This window comes from Festucalex cinctus, chromosome 5 (genome assembly GCF_051991245.1).
Source record: "Festucalex cinctus isolate MCC-2025b chromosome 5, RoL_Fcin_1.0, whole genome shotgun sequence".
Taxonomy (NCBI): domain Eukaryota; kingdom Metazoa; phylum Chordata; class Actinopteri; order Syngnathiformes; family Syngnathidae; genus Festucalex; species Festucalex cinctus.
Window position 1 is genome coordinate 24,730,361 of NC_135415.1, and position 17,976 is coordinate 24,748,336.

Below are 17,976 nucleotides of genomic sequence, written 5' to 3' on the forward strand. Positions count from 1 at the left end.
CTGCAAACAATTGGACCTGACATCAAAAGAAGAACATGACAAGAGACCAACATTTCAGCTTTTATTTCCATCTATCAAATACAGAACTTAGAATACATTATTTGTAAGAAAACACCACAATCTACTTTTTGCAAGGCAAAATCTGTATTTTGATTCTCATCAAAGCGGATTGAATAGAAAAACATTAACAATAGAGACCTTCCATCCATCCATTTTCTTGACCGCTTATTCCTCACAAGGGTCGCGGGGGGTGCTGGCGCCTATCTCAGCTGGCTCTGGGCAGTAGGCAGGGGACACCCTGGACTGGTTGCCAGCCAATCGCAGGGCACGCAGAGACGAACAACCATCCACACTCACAAGCACACCTAGGGACAATTCGGAGCACCCAATTAACCTGCCATGCATGTCTTTGGAATGTGGGAGGAGACCGGAGTACCCGGAGAAGACCCACGCAGGCTCGGGGAGAACATGCAAACTCCACCCAGGAAGGTCCGAGCCTGGACTCGAACCGGAGACCTCAGAACTGGGAGACAGACGTGCTAACCACTCGTCCACCGGTGCCGCCCCAATTGAGACCTGAGTTTTGATTTTGATGTCCACACAATAAATGTTCTAAAAGTTACACTGTATAGCAGATCTTATTGTTTTGTTTGAATCATTTTACCTTTGCCTCTAAACAAGAAAAGAATTTGCTCTATACACAATGTGAATTCAAGAAATAAAGAAACTTTAAAAAAGTAAAAACTAAAAAACTAAAACAAATAACTTTAAAAAAAAACAACTTTAAGAACTTTCAAAAAAAAAAAAGAGTTCATTTGTTATATTGCCACAATTTTATTTTTTAAAAGAAAAACCTTCAGCTCCCTGGGATTAATCTTGAAAAAAAAAAAAAAAAAAAAAAAAAACACTCCACAAAACTCAAAAGGTGTTCCTTAAATGAATTTATTGATTTGCAAAACTACTCCTCAAAGAAAATAAAGTACAGTATTTTAAGCCTTACAGAGAGGAGTCTCAAAAATTATTGAACAAAGAAAAAGAAAGACCTTTACCAGTTTAAAGGCTAGTGTTTGGAAAATGAAAGGATCCACTCATGATTCCAAAACATACAAAGGCTCATATTAAACTTAATAACGTAGGCTGTGTGTGGGCATTTTATCCAGACACGGGTACGTGGCCTTGTGGGTATTGAGGCTGCAACACAGACCTTTTGGTTGCCAAACCTTGTGAAACTCAATGTTGGAAAAAAATAATCTTAGAATATCATCAAAGAAAAATAAATGCTATCAATAGATTATAGAATATGATTATAGAGTGAACCCCCACCTATGTGCGGTTTGCTATTTGCAATTTCACTCACAGCATTTACATTTTTTTTCCCGTGAAACCTATCCTGAGCTGCTGAAATACTCACCTTATTTTCATTTTTTTAGGAATTATGTCGAAAAAGACTCCAAGATGTCACAAGACGTTTCAAGTAGTTTATTTTCAAGTCAGCTCGACCTTGACTAACATTTTTGTAAGTCGAAGTGGGCCAAGTTTATCTTGGGCTAATGTTTGACGTTACAGAAAGATGTAAGATGTGACTCCAAAAATGTCGGGAAACATTGTCTGACTTATAGATAAATGGTGAAAAGATCACAGAAACTTGCCATTAATTCCATGTACCGGTAATTTAAAAGAAAAACATTATATCAAGGTAGATATTGTTGTAGTGATATAAAATGGCCTATATAAAATCTGATCCATATCAGATCCATGCCTCTATTTGTATCATAGTGAGTAATTTTACCTGTCCAAATGTGATGCTCCACTGTTTGTGTTCATATATCCGTTCCATTTAAAACCAAGTCAAGTCAAGTCAATTTTATTTATAGAGCGCTTTCAAACAGCCTGAACTGTCACAAAGTGCTTTACAAAAAGACAACAACACTAACATAACAAAAAGATTGACAGCAATACAATACATTACAAGCTAGCATAGCTAAAATTGAGTGTGATGAGCTAGTTAGCAAGCTAGCTTAGGACTGTCAATGCTAAACGTTAGCATGTCAATGCCTTGTTTGTTAGCATTAAGTTACACTTGTTCAGAAGGCAAAGCTATGTTCTTTTAAATGCAGTGTGAGATTCACTACTGGTTCTGTTTGTGAGATGAAGTTGATTTGATTTCACTGCCGCCATACTGTGCTCGTATCTGAAAATCTTAAAATGAATTTCAATATGTGCAACAACAGGAACATCAAGCTGTTTGGAGATGGCTTTCTCACTCACGTCAGTCATGTGGTCCATGTTTAGTGTGTTACACACCATTTCACCACAGTGACTACTTGTCAGTTGTCACCTTTTAAATTGTCACGTCCTTATGGTCACATTATTTTTGTAGGGGTAATATATCACATTTGTCAAGGCCAATCTCCGATTTAAATAATATTAATAATAATAATAATAATAATAATAATAATAATAATAATAATAATAATAATAATAATAATAATAATAATAATAATGCTGTTGAACTACAAACTGAAATCAATGTCTGATTTTAACTGGTTACTTTTCATGGAACGTTTTGTCATATTCAAATTATTTCTGTGACCACTGCGGTTACCAACAATTTTGTCCACGTGTTGTATGTGTCATTGTTTATCGTCGCTGAACAAAGACAAATAATTGCGCATTGGTATTTCATGAATGCACAGTCACACTGACAAAAGCCACGGCGCATGTCAGTCACCATTGTGGAGTCTTCATAATGGAGCTCTATTAGAATGCAATATCACACTCTGTCTGCTTGTTGGGATGCAACGCCAAAGCTTCATATTCTCATCTTTCGAATGCTTGAACATGGGTAATAATATATGAAAACACAAAGCAATTTTACATTTCAATCTTACATTTTCATTATGCTATTCAAGGGAGGCACAAAAGCGAAATTTGACACTAATAGATAACCCATCAGCAGGTATCTGTTATCCATCATGGTTGACTTCGCAACAAGGAAACTATACATCAGGATGTCATCCGCTACCTAATTTGAGACAATTTCAAGGCAGGAAGCAGGCTGGTGGGGGGGGAAAAACCCCTAATCAAAGCATCACACTATCCATCCATCTTCTTGACCGCTTATTCCTCACAAGGGTCGCGGGGGCTGCTGGCGCCTATCTCAGCTGGCTCTGGGCAGTAGGCGGGGGACACCCTGGACTGGTTGCCAACCAATCGCAGGGCACACAGAGACGAACAACCATCCACACTCACACGCACACCTAGGGACAATTCGGAGCGCCCAATTAACCTGCCATGCATGTCTTTGGAATGTGGGAGGAGACCGGAGTACCCGGAGAAGACCCACGCGGGCACGGGGAGAACATGCAAAATCCACCCAGGAAGGGCCGAGCCTGGACTCAAACTGGAGACCTCAGAACTGGGAAGCGGACGTGCTAACCACTCGACTACCGTGCCGCCCAGCATCACACTATAATTTTTTTTTTTTTTTTTAAGAAAAGAATGTAAGGTGGAACAGTAAAACTAACCTAGGACACAAAATGGAAAGTTATATTAATAACAACGTCACGAAAATCAAATTCTAAATTGCAAGAAAAAATGGACGATATAATAAGTCATATAATGAATAATAACATCCACCTATCCATCTTCTTTCGCTCATCTGGGTTCGGGTTGAGAGAGAGTTAATCAGGGAAGACCAGACTTCCCTCTCCCCAGCCACTTGATCACTCTTCAGGGGGATCCCAGGCCAAACGGAAGACCCTTCCAATGTCTCCCGAGTTGTCCCTGAGGCCTCCTTCGTAGTGTGATAGGCTTGGAATAACCTCGACAGGGAGGCATCCAAACCAGATGCCCGGATGGCACACTGAAATCTCATATACTGCAATTGCGTGCATCTCCAGTCTCACGTGCAATATTACTTTAATTTACTAATGATTATGGTTGTAGAGTGTTCGATATGTTGTGCAATCGAACAGTATGCATCATTATGTTGGTCATATTATTTAGTATGCTGCAATAACTATACAATAGTAATGTTCTTGAGAATTTTTTTTTTAAATTGAAACTCTATCAATTTACTAGAAATAGTCTGTTTATTTGTCCGAAATTTCTCTTGTGATGCTGTATTTACATTCCCTCTCTATTCTCATAGCATTCTGTTTTCGGTGTGGCCCTAATGCTTCTCATTACTTGGGCCCAGTGAATGTATGTCAATTACAATGGATAGTGGAATGATATGATATCATGTCCATGTACTTCCTTTGTGAGTGCGCGTCTCCCTCTCACAATATCGACTACTTGAGGATGATTCTCGAGCGAGGCTCTTAGTGGTCAGTGGCTGAAACAAAGCTAGCTAATGCAAGTTGTGTACGGAGAAGGTCCTAATGCACTTTCAAGGGCCCTCCACCTGCGTGCTGCGGCGTAGGTCGCCATGGAGATTTGCCTGTTTTAACAACAGGAGACGCTTCGGCAAGAAAACTGTCACAGCCATCAGCGATCTATTGACAAACTACCAAGGGATCATGTCGTGTTTTCCATTGAGGGTGCTGTGCGACAATTGTATTCTTGTAAAATTCTGCTTATTTGTCCTCATAATATGACTTTTTTTATCCTAACATTCCTCATAATGTTAACTATAATGACAAAATTACAATTTCATTCTTCTGATATTGACTTGATTCTCCTAAAGTGCTTATTTTTTCTCATGACACAACTTAGCTCTTGTAAAATGTACATTTTCCTCATATTATTCCAAAGGTAATCTTCTAAATTGTAAATGGCCTTGATTTCAATTTTGCAAGTAGTGCTTTTTTTCCTCCCAAAGTGTTATCATATTATGGCAACTTCATTTTTATAAAATTTTTATTTTTCTTATAATAAAGGTCTTTGCTCCTCTATAATTTGTATTTTTCCTTGCTATTTTACAGTTTTACTGTTCTAATGTTTCTATCCTTCAAATTCCATTTATCATAATATTACTTCGTTTTCCTAAAATGTATACTTTTGAGTTATCGAAACTTTATTGTTAATTATGAGTTTATTCCAATAAAAGTCTGGTTTTATTCTCATGCTAATTGCAAAACACGAAATGCAATTTTATAATGCATATATGATTTACTTCCCCATAACACTAATACAACTGTCAGACGTTGCCCCCACTCCCAATAACACACAAGCACATAATTTCTGCAAAATCACAAGTTGCTTTCCTTCAAAATGTCATTTCCAAAGGAGGCTGAAACCTTGTGAGTGCAGCTGCGGTCTAAAAACCTCAGTAAGCTCTACAATCAGTACATGCTGAGTGGAAAACGAAGCGCTTTAAATCATGTCAATACTTAGCAAAAACATATAAAAACTAAAAACATACTTTTTTTGGGGGGGGGGACTAGTCCTTCTCAAAAGTGGAGAAGGGATGTTTACCAGGGTGTTCTCAGGATGCATTTGGGTGCTTTTAAAAGGCCCTTTTTTTATGGGGGTTAAGTGGGTGGTTTCAGGATAAATGGGAATCATGCTCTGCTGCTCTGATCCCAGCGTGGATACATGTGTGTCCTGGATGGACCACCTGCCTTGCCTCCACAGAATGTAAACAGAGTGCATGTGTGTGTGCGCGCTCACAGCAGGGGAGAAGACACACAGGAAGGAGGTCACACGGCGCTAAACGCACGCGTGTTCCGAGAAAGGGAAATGTGAATGCGTGAGCGGAAGAGAGGCCGCATTGTTTCTGGGAATTACAAACGAGGCGCACCGGTGTTGCATTCGCTGGCGTTTATGTGTTTAACGTCTCAGACACCACCAAACCGTTCGCTTTCCCATAATCAAACAGAGTGGTGAGCGGTCAGGGCCAGCAAGGCCTTCCCTGCTGGGATACACACTGACAAAAGCACTGACCTACATTTACAACCTAAATATCGATATTTGTTCAATCAATGTAATTGCATTGATTTATTCCAAACTGTTTATTATCTTCCTGTTACGTTCTGAGGTTGGATCCCAAAAGCGCAGACACAAATAAGAGTTTAACTCTTTATTCGCATAACATCGAGAGGCGCAGAACAAACTTGACTAGACGACAAACAATGAGAATGCATCGTGAATCACGAGACGCCAAGCCCCTTTGGGCTGTGGCGATGCACCGAGGAACAGAGGTAATAATCCGACAAACACACACTTCTCGGTTTTGCTTAAATAGACAGTGAATTGATCGGATTGGCTGTGGCTAGACAAAGACGTATTTAGACGTTTTGTTGTTGTTGTTGTTGTTGTTGTTGTTTATTTAATGCTAAAGCATACTGTATGCTGCAACTGTCTGATGCTCTTTCAAACGAGCATCAGACAGTTGCAGCTCATTCAGAATAATGCAGCTTGCGTTCTGACACAAAAAAGACATCAGAATATATCACTCCAGTCCTCAACCAACCAGCTGTAGAATAGATATCAAAATTCTGCTACTGGTCTATAACTCATTGAATGGTTTGGGTCCTGAATATATTCAATAATTGCTGATTCAATAGAAACCCACCAGGGCAATGAGATCTGCAGACTTGGGTTAATTGTTGGAGCCCAAAGTTCAAAATAAACATGGTGAATCTGCATTTAGCTGTTGTGCTGTATACAAATGGAACAAGCTGCCAACAGAAATAAGATCAGCCCTGGGTGTAAATGCTTGAGGTTAAAAACTTTGCTTTTTCCCCCCTATACAATTGATATTATTATTATTTTAGAAAACTGCTCATATTTACTTTACTGTGAAACGTCTTTAAGGTTGTCAATGTATGTTCTTTTAATAAGTTTTGGAAGCTACGTATGTTTTCTCAGCTGTGCTTCTGAAATGTCATTGACTGCTGTGTTTGTTGTCACTTGTAGATTTTGTGTATTTGCTTGTGTAAAACACATTTGCATTGTGAATGAAATGTGCTATAGAAATAAAGCTGCCCTTCCTTGCCTATCCAAACTTTTCTATCTATTCAGTAGCCTCCATCCAACTCCCATCACCTAATATACTGAAGCTGTGTGTTGCCTTCAGGGACAGTTAAAAAAAAAAAAATCCCACTTTTTCTCTATTTGTCTACTTATTCATCCATATTTCTTTTTGTCCACCTATCTATCTATCCTTTTCTTCCCTTTTATAATTGTATGGCTGTCTGTGCTACCTGTGCATGGCCCTGAGACGGTGTGTACGTGTGTGCGCGTGTTTATGAGCTGCAGCACCTCATAGGATGGAGACACAGTACTGTCGTTTTCTTGTCCGGCTCTTCAGTCAATGAACATGCCCTAAGTGGCGTTAAATGCGGTTTGCCCTTGTGTCATCGGGGTACTCTTATAAACGACACCAGCGACACCCAATGGTCGTGTACCACATTACAGATTCAGGTTCCTCCTCAAAACTCCTACGCCAGTGCTTGTCAATAATGTGTGAATGCAGATGGATTCTTTAATAAAATGCATTTTTAATCTAATTATTGTAAACATAAAAACATAATACATTGAAGTCACACACAGCAATATACTCAGAATCTTATGTTTGCAATTTTATCTTATCTTGTAGCAAGAAGATATTTTTGCATCCCTGCCAGTCGAAAATGTATCTTCTCAGTTTACTTCCAGCAAGATGGATCATTGTCTTATAATATTCTCATTTTGTAGTATTCAAACGTGTCAATTATTAGCTGTTTCATATAGGAATATATATTTGAAATGTACAGTACAGATATCATTATAAATACACATTATATATCTCGCTTGGCTGATGGAGAGGAGATGTGTACAAATATTTGGAAATAAATATATTTGGAAATAAATTTATATTTTTTTATATCTAAATTTATAATTTATAATTTAAATAAATTTATTTTGTGTTGATCTCATATATTGTGTCTGGACTGTGTCTATAACTAATGGTGCATCTTTCGTGTGGAAAACTAAGCTTACCTTCATACCTTAAGATGTTTGTATTAGTTTTTATTTGATGTATTTTTTCCAATGTATTAATTGCATCCTTCTGGAAACTGCAGCTCAATAAACAGGCAGGCAAGATTTATTTATTTTTGATGAGTACTTCACTTTATTGGTTGGCAGTGTCGTAATGTGGGCTGTAAGACAAGTCACCTGCGGGGCTGGACTGGCCACCTGCCATAACGGTGCAATTGCCTGGTGCACCGATGTCTTTTGAGGCCGATGCACTGCTTTGGAATGACTTTCCTCCATTTGTCCTCGAGAGAGCGGCCCACTGATCCATTTACAATATAGAACCAATCAATATGAGTGGCAGAGTGAGCGGTGCTTCAAAGCAGCCAACTACAGTTGAAGTGTGACGAAGAGGGCGTGAGCGCACAGCACGCTTGCAAACTGCTCTCACTGAACTCCTTCAGGGTGAAGTTCCACGGCTCATGCACCGTCACACTGGCAAGCAGACAAACACATCAACTTATGATGGATGAACATATAGAATTTGTATCTATATACAGTCAATCCACAATGTAAGCAAGACTATATAAATAAAACAAAACAAAACAAAACATTTTACCTCTACATGCTTTAAACACATTTAAAATTGTGAAAATGCACTGTTGCGCATTTTGTGTCCGCATATTTCATACCTGTTGTAAAGCTGTGTGCAGCAGGTGAGCATTTCCGTGGCTACCGTCACATTGGTGCTGTTGAACGCACTGCTGAGGTACTGGGGGCATTCCAGTACGGGGATGTACAGTATGCCTGCAAGTACACTCGCACACAGCTGAGATTTGGTTTCTTAAAGTAAAAAAATGTCACCAGTAAGCAGTGCTGGGCACGTTACCCTAAAAAAGGTCATTAGTTATAGTTATAAATTATTCATAAAAAGTAATTCCGTTAACAACGGAGTTACTGCTTTGTATAAGTAATTATTCAACAAAATAACTGATATTCTTCTGTTGTCTGTCTCTGACATTTTAATTTTTTCGATTAAATTAATGCTGTTATGCTGTTATACTTTAATGTCGTTATTCCCAACACTGTCAGTAACCATGTGATCTCGCCAAGCCAATCAGTGAAGAAAATACTAACGATGACAGGGTTATAATGTAGTGCATTAGTTTATTATATTGCTATGGAGAGTATTATATACATGTAACAATCATTTTGATAAAAAAAAACTGGAGTTAAAATACTGAATTTCTTCTTATTATTTTAGTATTCAAACACATAGAAATTGTTTTTAAATTAAAGTTACAAAACTTGAAAACTAACCTTGTAATAAACTAGTAGTTAAATTATGGAGTTAAACTTGTTTTTCAACATAATAATAAAACATTTTGAAATAATGTATATAATAATTTAATAATAATTATTTAATAATTATAATAATAATAATTATTTTAATAATTATAATAATAATATAATAATTTATAATTTAATTTAATTTATTTTATTTATTTATTATTTAATTTATAATTTAATAATTAATAATTTTGAAAATTGTATATATACAGTAATTTGACTATTGTAAGTCATTCAACACATGCAAATGTAAAAAAAAAAATCAAGCGACAAAACGTATTAACTGGCATTAGAATATTGCATTTTAAAGTTAAACTCATGAAAATGTCAAAATTATTTAAGAAATTTGTTAGTTATGCTTATGATTAAAAAGAACATTTCCAAATTTACAAACCTATATCAAATATAATATATTATGTGTATTTTGTTCTTTATATACTTTAAACTTGAATGTGCAAACCAGCAAATAGAATTACTGTGTTTGTGGATTGATTTATTTTTAATTTGAAGAAATGGTTTCTTCTTCTTTATCGTTTTCATTACTGTTTTATTTGGTCAAAATGCTGTTCACCCACTGCAATTATGGACTGTTATGTTCCAAAAAGCTGACACAATAACTCATCATAAGTAATAATTAACTAATTAATTCAAAGAGCAGACACTAAGTGAAGGGACAAATGGAGCCCAGATTTATTCATATCTTCCATCTAGTCATATTAATATGACATATGTGTGTGAATATTCATGCAAATGTGTTCCCAATAGGATGATTCAAATCCGACTGTAGGAAGTGATGGCGCATACCCAACAGTACATCTTTTGTTTCCCACTTACCAAGAAGCCACCGTTGCCGTGTGTGGAATCATAAGTGATATTAATTGTTGAAAAAAAAAAGGGCGACCTTTGAACGAGGCGTAAGAAGTCACCTGCAACACAGGCTGTCATGAAACAGGAAACGCTGCCTGCGATCAGGGATCGGATGCCACAAGAGGAGATCTCGCTTAGTCTCTCCGGAGCCATTGAAGCTGGAATAATAGTAATTTAATAATAATATGTTTTTATTATGTGAAGCGATTAAACGTTTTTAATCGCAATTAATCACATGACTTCAATCGTGAATGCATGGTTAAGTGCAAATTTCTGGCAAATCTGTTCTAAATGCACAATAAAATGTATGATATAATATTTTTTCTAAGTTTTCATACTCTTAACATAAAAGTGGAATAATGTTAAAATAAAAATATGGCTGCATCTTTTAATCATTGATACAGTAATTTCATAAATTATAAAATTGAGTTAAAATTAAATAGATGTACCGCATTGTTAAAAAAAAAGTGTGATATTGATTTGTGTTGAGGTAATTTTTCTGCCACTAGATGGCATAACTACATTTGTCAGATGTTGGTGACAGCTCAGTGCATTTTTCTTTTTATATTAAGAGCTATCGAATTTAACATGAAGTAACTACATTTTTAAAATTAGAAAATACAACTTGACCCCAGTCTCCACAAATACGTGCATTATTGTTACATTTATTCCTGCTAAATTTTGGCGTGTACGTGTCTGCTGCATTGCGACTGGATTTTCCCCAGTACATAATTTCCAAGTAAGGGGCGGTCATTAATCGCAAGTGAAAAAAAAATAAATAAAAATGTGTGGCGTTAAAGGAACTTTAAATTAACTCAAAATTAACACACTAATTCTGACACCCCTAATTTTTATGTGATGAATGATTTGTGGTAGTGGCACTCACCCATCGCTGCTAGCGACATGCCTAGTGAGGCAAAGTTGGAAAAGCCGCACAGGGCGTACGTGGCGATGGTTTCAGAGTGGACCTGTGAAAGGAAAATCCATCAAGTCTTGCGGATCATTCAGTACATTAGGGTTTTGGTATATACAGAGCAAAAACAAAGCCAACCTTACAGAAATGTATTGTTTGACGGCGTTGATGTACTCCGGCCCGCCAGCCTTGCGCCTCTTGATCAACATCGACAACTTCTGATAGGCCACAAACTCGTTGAGGAATGTCTTAGTGCCCACCAGCTCGGCCACCACGAAGCTGTCCTCCCACGAAACTCCCATAATGAACGCCAGGGGCATAAAGACGTACGAGCACATCAACTGGAAGATAACCAGTAGTTTGGCTTGATTTTACATGTGACTACACATACGGTTGATTGCTGAACTCATTTTGTGTGCGTCCTTTACCGAGAAGCTGAGCTGCGGGTAGTCAAACATGGCCCCAAGCCAGGAGAGGGCCGCGTCAAAGAAGGCCAACAACGCTATGAAGGACAAGAGGTTGGACACCGCGCTGGCCACCAGGCTGACTGCGAAGATGGCCCCTTTCGACGCTGCCTCGAGCAGGTTGCTGCTTTCCCTGAAGCAAACAGTGAACATTTAAAAAGACTAAAAGCCCCCCACCCCATCAAGCCATTGATACTTTTCTCAGTCGTTCTGAATTAGTCACATGACATAATGTAAACGAGTTTCGTATACAGTAAGTCTTTTTTTTTTTTTTTTTTTTCCCCTTATAGAAGCTTACCTTAGCTGTTCGGTGAAAAGGGAACCTGTTTCTATCTTGTTTTGTTTGTTTTGTTTACTGTATAATGTTTCTGCAAAGCCCTAAAATGACACAAGATGGCGCCCAAGGTTCGGCTAATCTTTTTTTCAAAGATGGCGCCGTGAGTTGGCAGCCCCCTTCAGAAAAATATAGATGACTTGACTAATAGGAAAGTAATAATTGGTGTCGTGGAGGTAGAACGTTGAGATAGAAGAAGCACCTTTCGATTTTGACATCGAGAACTGATTTTGTGCTCGGCGTCTCTGTTTCTGGCCAGAACATTTTAGCGACAGCCAGCGAAGCGGGAGCGGACAACAACGACGCAGTCATCAAGTGCGTAGCTTCCACCTTGCAGAAACAGGAAAATAATCAATAAATACACCTCCACCACAGACCAACCTCATTTTGATACAGCACCAATGTACAATTCTGATCCGGACATTTCTGATATTTCTGCCATGCAACGCAATGCAAACACTTCTTTTACACGGTATTGAATTACTTTTGCCTATGACTAGGATACAAACCAGATTGTTATAGTAGTCAAATGGCATTTCCTCACATTTTGAAATCCAAATAATACTCACAAATCAAATTAAAAGGCTCCAAAGTCCAATACTTTTCAATGTGTGGAGCGCGTCCTTTAACTGACTTGTGACGTTAAGCTCAGAATTGTCCATAAATGTAATAATGCTAGAACAGTTAACATACTAATAATATTATTACCGCCATTTTTGTTTTGATACAAAATATGAGCATAGCAGCAATGTTAAGCTTTTCTTTCTGTCGAAACAGTAAGCAAGTTTTCTTTTTTTTAAATTAAAGTCCCTATTATTATAAATAATGAAAACAAGTAAAAAAAAAAAAATAAAAAAAAGATGCAAATAGCTGAAGAGCTAATTTTTGAATAATATTTAGGAAACACTTTTACAGTTAAAATTTGTAATGTCTCACTTACACAACAAGTTTATGTTTCTTTATTTTGTGCCTGATTGTTAAAATTTCATTGGGAGGAAAGAAAACCTCCAATTCTGGACTGACCCATATAGTGAGTGTCCTGCTGAAGATTTGAAGTCCACCAATAACACCAATGGGGTAGATGACCATATTGTCACTTTTAGCTGTTATCTTCCTCACCCCGAAGGAGATGAAGACTACCAAGAGGGTGCCGGAGATGCTGGCGAAGCCTCCCGTCAGCACGGCATGGATCTCGGACAGGGTGAGCTCACGGATGTAGGGACGGACCAACAGTGGGCTTTCTGTCTGAAACACGAGCATTTGACGTGAAGAGGAGGAAGACGGGGATTTGGTGGTGGCGTGTTGTTGTTGCCATGGAGACACACCTGCCCTAAGAAGATATTTGCAGCTGCGGCCATCGATTCGACCGGAGATGTTCCCATGGTAACCTGCATTATGAAGCCGATCTGTCGACAGGAAACAGAATCTACTGTGCTTTTCTACTCAAAGTCATTGGCCAGCGTCGCTGCGTTCTCACCTTGCTGACCAGCCACTGCATGAAACCGACGTGGTAGAGCATTGAGATGAAGGCGCTCAGAAAAATCAAGATGGGCATCACCTGTGAAGACAAAACAATTTTGTCACATTTTTTATGACTAAATGATTGATGCACTTACCTTGAAGATGAAGAAATGCTCCTCATAGCTGTCCCCAAAGATGAAACGGGAGCCAACATCTGTGAAGGATATGAAGATCTGCAGAAAGGACATTTGGTCATGTTCATGGCCACAAAAATAATAAATACTACAATATTTTTAATGGCTACTAATTGATTTCAAAGGTGACAAATGTTTAAGCCTTGGGGGGTGTCTGCACTCTTGTTTTGCCTTCGACCAGCTGTAGACTAGTCTGTGCTGGCATGATTTCACAACGCTGAAAGTCTTTTGGCAACATGTAAAGGACGTCAAGATGGATTAAGTGACACAAAGAACTGCAAAGAACTGTGTTTGTACCTCGACACGTTGGCCAAGCCAGTCTAGTGCTTTTAAACCAAAGGAGGTCCTGAGAACGAGGAGCCCAAAGACAAACTGCAGCCCGAATCCACCGAACAACGCTTGCTGGGACCACTGAAATTGCATTTTGTAGATGCGATTTCAAGTTTTATAGTCACAATCAAATCTTGGGGATTTAGGAGATGTCCTTCAGGTAGCAATATAATCAGTATGTGTGTGTGTTTGTGTATGTGACCTACACTGAAAGGATGCTTGGAGAAGAGCATCATGAGAAAGATGAGGAGCAGCAAACCGAAGAAAGACACCAGTTGTCTTTTCCCTCGTTTGGCTGTATCCAATGCCAGCCAGCACACAAGGCCCACCAGCACACACGTGTAAATCAGCCTACATAGAGGAGAATTGCAAAATCAAACATTTGGACCAGAAGTGCTGGAGAACATACAGTATTTGTTGTGCTAGCTGCTATGCTGAATTCGATCGGAAACCATGTGTAGTCATGAAGTATTCATGCCTCTGTCTTGAGGCTTTTACAACAGTCAAGGTCCGTCACTTTAAAAACAGAGTAATGGCACAATTAAATTATAAATACAATGTGAAGAATTTTATTTTAACACTTTATAGTTCATTCAATTGCTATTATGCAGGCTTTGGCCACCTGGGTGCAGTTTTCAAAAGACATTTGGATAAACGGTTAGAACACTACCACATAGATGCTATTCGTTAGCACAGTTTATGCATTGCATTTCCCATTACATCTTAGCATTAGCATTAAGCTAATGAACTTGTAAGTTCAACTAATTAGTTGTTTTAAATATATAATAGTGTAATTCCCTTTGCTATTATGTTTGATTTGACAGTAAACTTATACATGGAGTGAAATGTAAAAGAATTGTTCACCAATTTTACCCGACAAACCGCTTATTCAGCGTTGAGGTCACTGCCACCATTACAACAGTTGTATCTCAAGTTTGAGCATGTTGAAACAAAAAAATTAAACAATATCTAAAAAACACAGGCATTTATTTATTTATTTTTTTGTGGGGAAAGTTGTCTATTTAGAAAAAAAAAAAGGTTCATATTAAAAAAGTAACATCCATTTTGGATGCATTTACCGATCAAGTTTGATTTGTCTCTTCATAGCACCATCTGCTGGATGAAGTGGGTTATTACAACACTGACCATGAACGTGAAATGAAATTTGTTTATTCTGATCATTTACATTTTACATACTTGGCAATGCTTTTATACTGTAAATAAACGTGTCTCTGATGTAATTTCTCACCATCTGAGCCAAAACCAGTTTCTGCTGACCACCTCCCTGACAGGAAGCAGCCGCTCCCATATCCGTTCACCGTAACGCCCCATCATCCAATCCCAGACGAGGAAGAAGAGCACCAGTGAGGAGATGACAAGCAGCCCGATGGCCCGACGGAAATTCAGCACGCAGGCCGCGATCACCATGGCAACCCAGCCTGTCATACAAGGCCAGTTAATAACTTGCTTTCTCGTCCCCGGAAGGGGCGGACCTTGAGGGATCCAGGGTCCTCGAGCCAATGCAACATATTGAACTACAAGTAGCCACTTTTAAAGCAAAGAAATCTTTTTAGGGTCTTAAGTTTAAGTATTTCAAGAATGAGCATTCACCTGCCGCAAAAAGCAGTTTTAGAAGTAGCCCCAATGAGTCTCGATCTCGGGCGCAAAAGCCTTTCAGTGACGCTACTCTCCTCATCAGCATGCTGTATGCACAAAGAGAATATAGAAAATAAGGTGGAAAGGGAATTCAAAGTCATAATATTAAGCACACCTCCATATCTAATGAGTTTTTCCTTGGTCTTCTTATTCTTAGGGGTTCATTGGCAGTTGGTAAAGCGACTTTTAGGGTTCTTTAGCGCTAATAACTGATATTGTCCTCCACTACAAGGAAACCAATGTGAATTGATGGTGGCCAAATGTCATTAAAGTTGCATTGTGGAGTTTAAAATGTTAATGTTCAAGAATTTTCAACACCATGCATGCTTCACCAATGCCGTATTTACCTCCAAATTCGCTTTGGTCTCGTCTCTTCATAAAGTTTGCATTTTTGATGTAACTTATGTATTGATTGCATCTCATTAGATGATGATGGCGTGCCTAATAAAGTGGACGTTGAGTAAATTGTTTCAAGGAAGACCCACAAACTGTAGTTGTGTCTGTTAGACTTTTTCTCAGCCTCTTCATCAATGCCAGAATCCATGTCGATGTACATGTGCTCCTGTCGTACACAGACACAGAAATAGATACACAGACAGACAGACAGACAGACGCGCGCACAGCCTGAGGACAATACGTTTAAAACCTGTAACAATCTCATGTTTACACAAGGTTCCGGCTGGGATGTTGACACAAAATGCAAAATAAGTGGCAACAAGGCTAACCTTTCATTTACATCAGCAAGCAGACGGCACAAAAAGTCGTGTAGAAAAGTTGTAAATTGGAGGGGAAAGTCACATTTTGTGACCTTTTGTGTTATTTGACAAAAAAAGGATGGAGACATTGAAGAAAAACGTTTTTGTTTTTGTTTTTTTTAAGGACAGGAAAAGGTGCATGTATAAATCAACAAAAAATATGTACCTGTATAATTTCAAGAAAAAAGAACTAAAAAATTTGAAAACTTGAGGGAAAAAAGCTGTATGTTTTTTCAGAAAAAGGACATATTTTCAAGGAAAAAATCTTATTAAAAAATACATGTATGCTAAAAATTACATTCATGACAACTAGAGAAAAAAGTTGCTATAAGGTCTTACAGATTGAATTAAAAAATATATATTATAAGGGGAATATATATATATATATATATATTTCAACTCAAATTTTAAGTTAGAAGTTAAAAAGTTACATTTAAAAATTAAGTTGGGGGAAAAGTTGCATTTTTTGAATTGCATTTTTTTTTTTTTTTTTTAGAAAAATATGCCGATGATGGGGGGAGGGGAAGTAGCAAATAGTTAAAGCTGCAACGTTTAAGAAAAACAAGATATATTTTCAAGGGGTGGAAAAAAAGTTATCTGCATGCCTCCCAGACCAAAAAAAAAAAAAAAAAGTGTATATTTGTGAGAACAAATTCCTACCTGGGCCTCAAAGGATCTGTTATGTATTCCCCATTTTTTCCTGTCAATCATCTCCATCATATTTGTGCTCCACTTTCAACACACTGACAGCGCAGGAGGAATAACTCGCACCTTTTTTTCCGTTCACCTGCTCCGCCCTCATCAACAAGGGTCGCTTTAGGTCATTTTCATGCGATGTCGTCAGCAACCACAAGAGGGCACCGTCGCATAATTTCTCAGCACTTGTCAACGTGGGCAAACGAGTTCACATTCACTGATTGAAGCCTTCAATCAGTGAATGTGAACTCGTTTGCCTTTCAATTTGAAGGCCATGCCTTCACTACCACAGCACAGCACAATATAATAGAGTATACAGTAACATTAATACAATATTCTAATATAAATATAGTAATAGTAATAATAATAATAATAATAATAATAATAATAACAACAACATTTTATAATATGAATACAATATTACAATATTATATATTATATTCTGAAAATTTTATGTTTACAGTCATTTAAAAAAATAAAATGTTTTCTTAAGTGAATTAACAAATTTTAGCTGAAGTCCAGATATCACCACATAATATGCCAAAGCACAAATTTCTTTAATTGCAACAAATGCACTAAAATATATTACACAATTTTATAATTGAAAAATGCTTTTACAATTATAATTGAGTGAAAATTAAAATTAATTCATTTAATTAAAATGATGTAATTTCTTGAATTACCAATTTGCATTGAAATAATCATTCATCTTTATCATTAATTATTAATCAAAATTTCAAAAGATTTTAAAATACTACTTAAAATAAAATATGGAGAAAATTACTATACAAAATTAAAAATACAAATTATGAAATGAAAAAATAAATACATTTTAAATCTCTATTGTCATAGTCTATGACTATTTTCATCATATTAAAATGTCCAAATAATTTACAAAGAACTGAAAAATAGCAACAATAAAATAAAAATAATATAAATCTAAATTATTATATACTTCCATGCGTTCAAAAAACATAATATCACTGGTGTCGGAGACCAATCATTTCTTCAAATGAATGCATGAACCAGAAAATAAAAAAAAATAAAAAAA

The 17,976-nt window shown here is 37.3% G+C and overlaps 1 protein-coding gene across 1 annotated transcript; it reads right to left on the minus strand.

The window, feature by feature from the left end:
• Nucleotides 1–8,076: 8,076 nt before the first annotated feature.
• On the minus strand, nucleotides 8,077–16,963 carry LOC144019123 (solute carrier family 28 member 3-like). Its single transcript, XM_077521958.1, has 17 exons — nucleotides 16,890–16,963; nucleotides 15,960–16,036; nucleotides 15,430–15,521; nucleotides 15,068–15,257; nucleotides 14,025–14,169; nucleotides 13,786–13,899; nucleotides 13,450–13,527; nucleotides 13,311–13,391; nucleotides 13,159–13,239; nucleotides 12,953–13,078; nucleotides 12,036–12,163; nucleotides 11,464–11,632; nucleotides 11,179–11,376; nucleotides 11,009–11,090; nucleotides 10,182–10,280; nucleotides 8,598–8,712; nucleotides 8,077–8,400 (listed from the first exon to the last, which is right to left on the minus strand). Exons 1-17 carry the CDS (start codon nucleotides 16,947–16,949, stop codon nucleotides 8,283–8,285), a joined length of 1,953 nt encoding a protein of 650 aa, XP_077378084.1. The 5' UTR covers nucleotides 16,950–16,963; the 3' UTR covers nucleotides 8,077–8,282.
• Between the last annotated feature and the right edge of the window lie 1,013 nt (nucleotides 16,964–17,976).

What these genes read in the sequence shown, in the direction of transcription:
- LOC144019123 (XM_077521958.1), bottom strand. Translation starts at nt 16,949, where the DNA reads ATGATGGAGATGATTGACAGGAAAAAATGGGGAATACATAACAGATCC. An exon ending in AGCATTTCTTCATCTTCAAG is followed by an intron (nt 13,392 to 13,449) that starts GTAAGTGCATCA and finishes TTGTCTTCACAG; the next exon opens with GTGATGCCCATCTTGATTTT. An exon ending in CTCGATGTCAAAATCGAAAG is followed by an intron (nt 11,633 to 12,035) that starts GTGCTTCTTCTA and finishes TGTTTGCTTCAG; the next exon opens with GGAAAGCAGCAACCTGCTCG.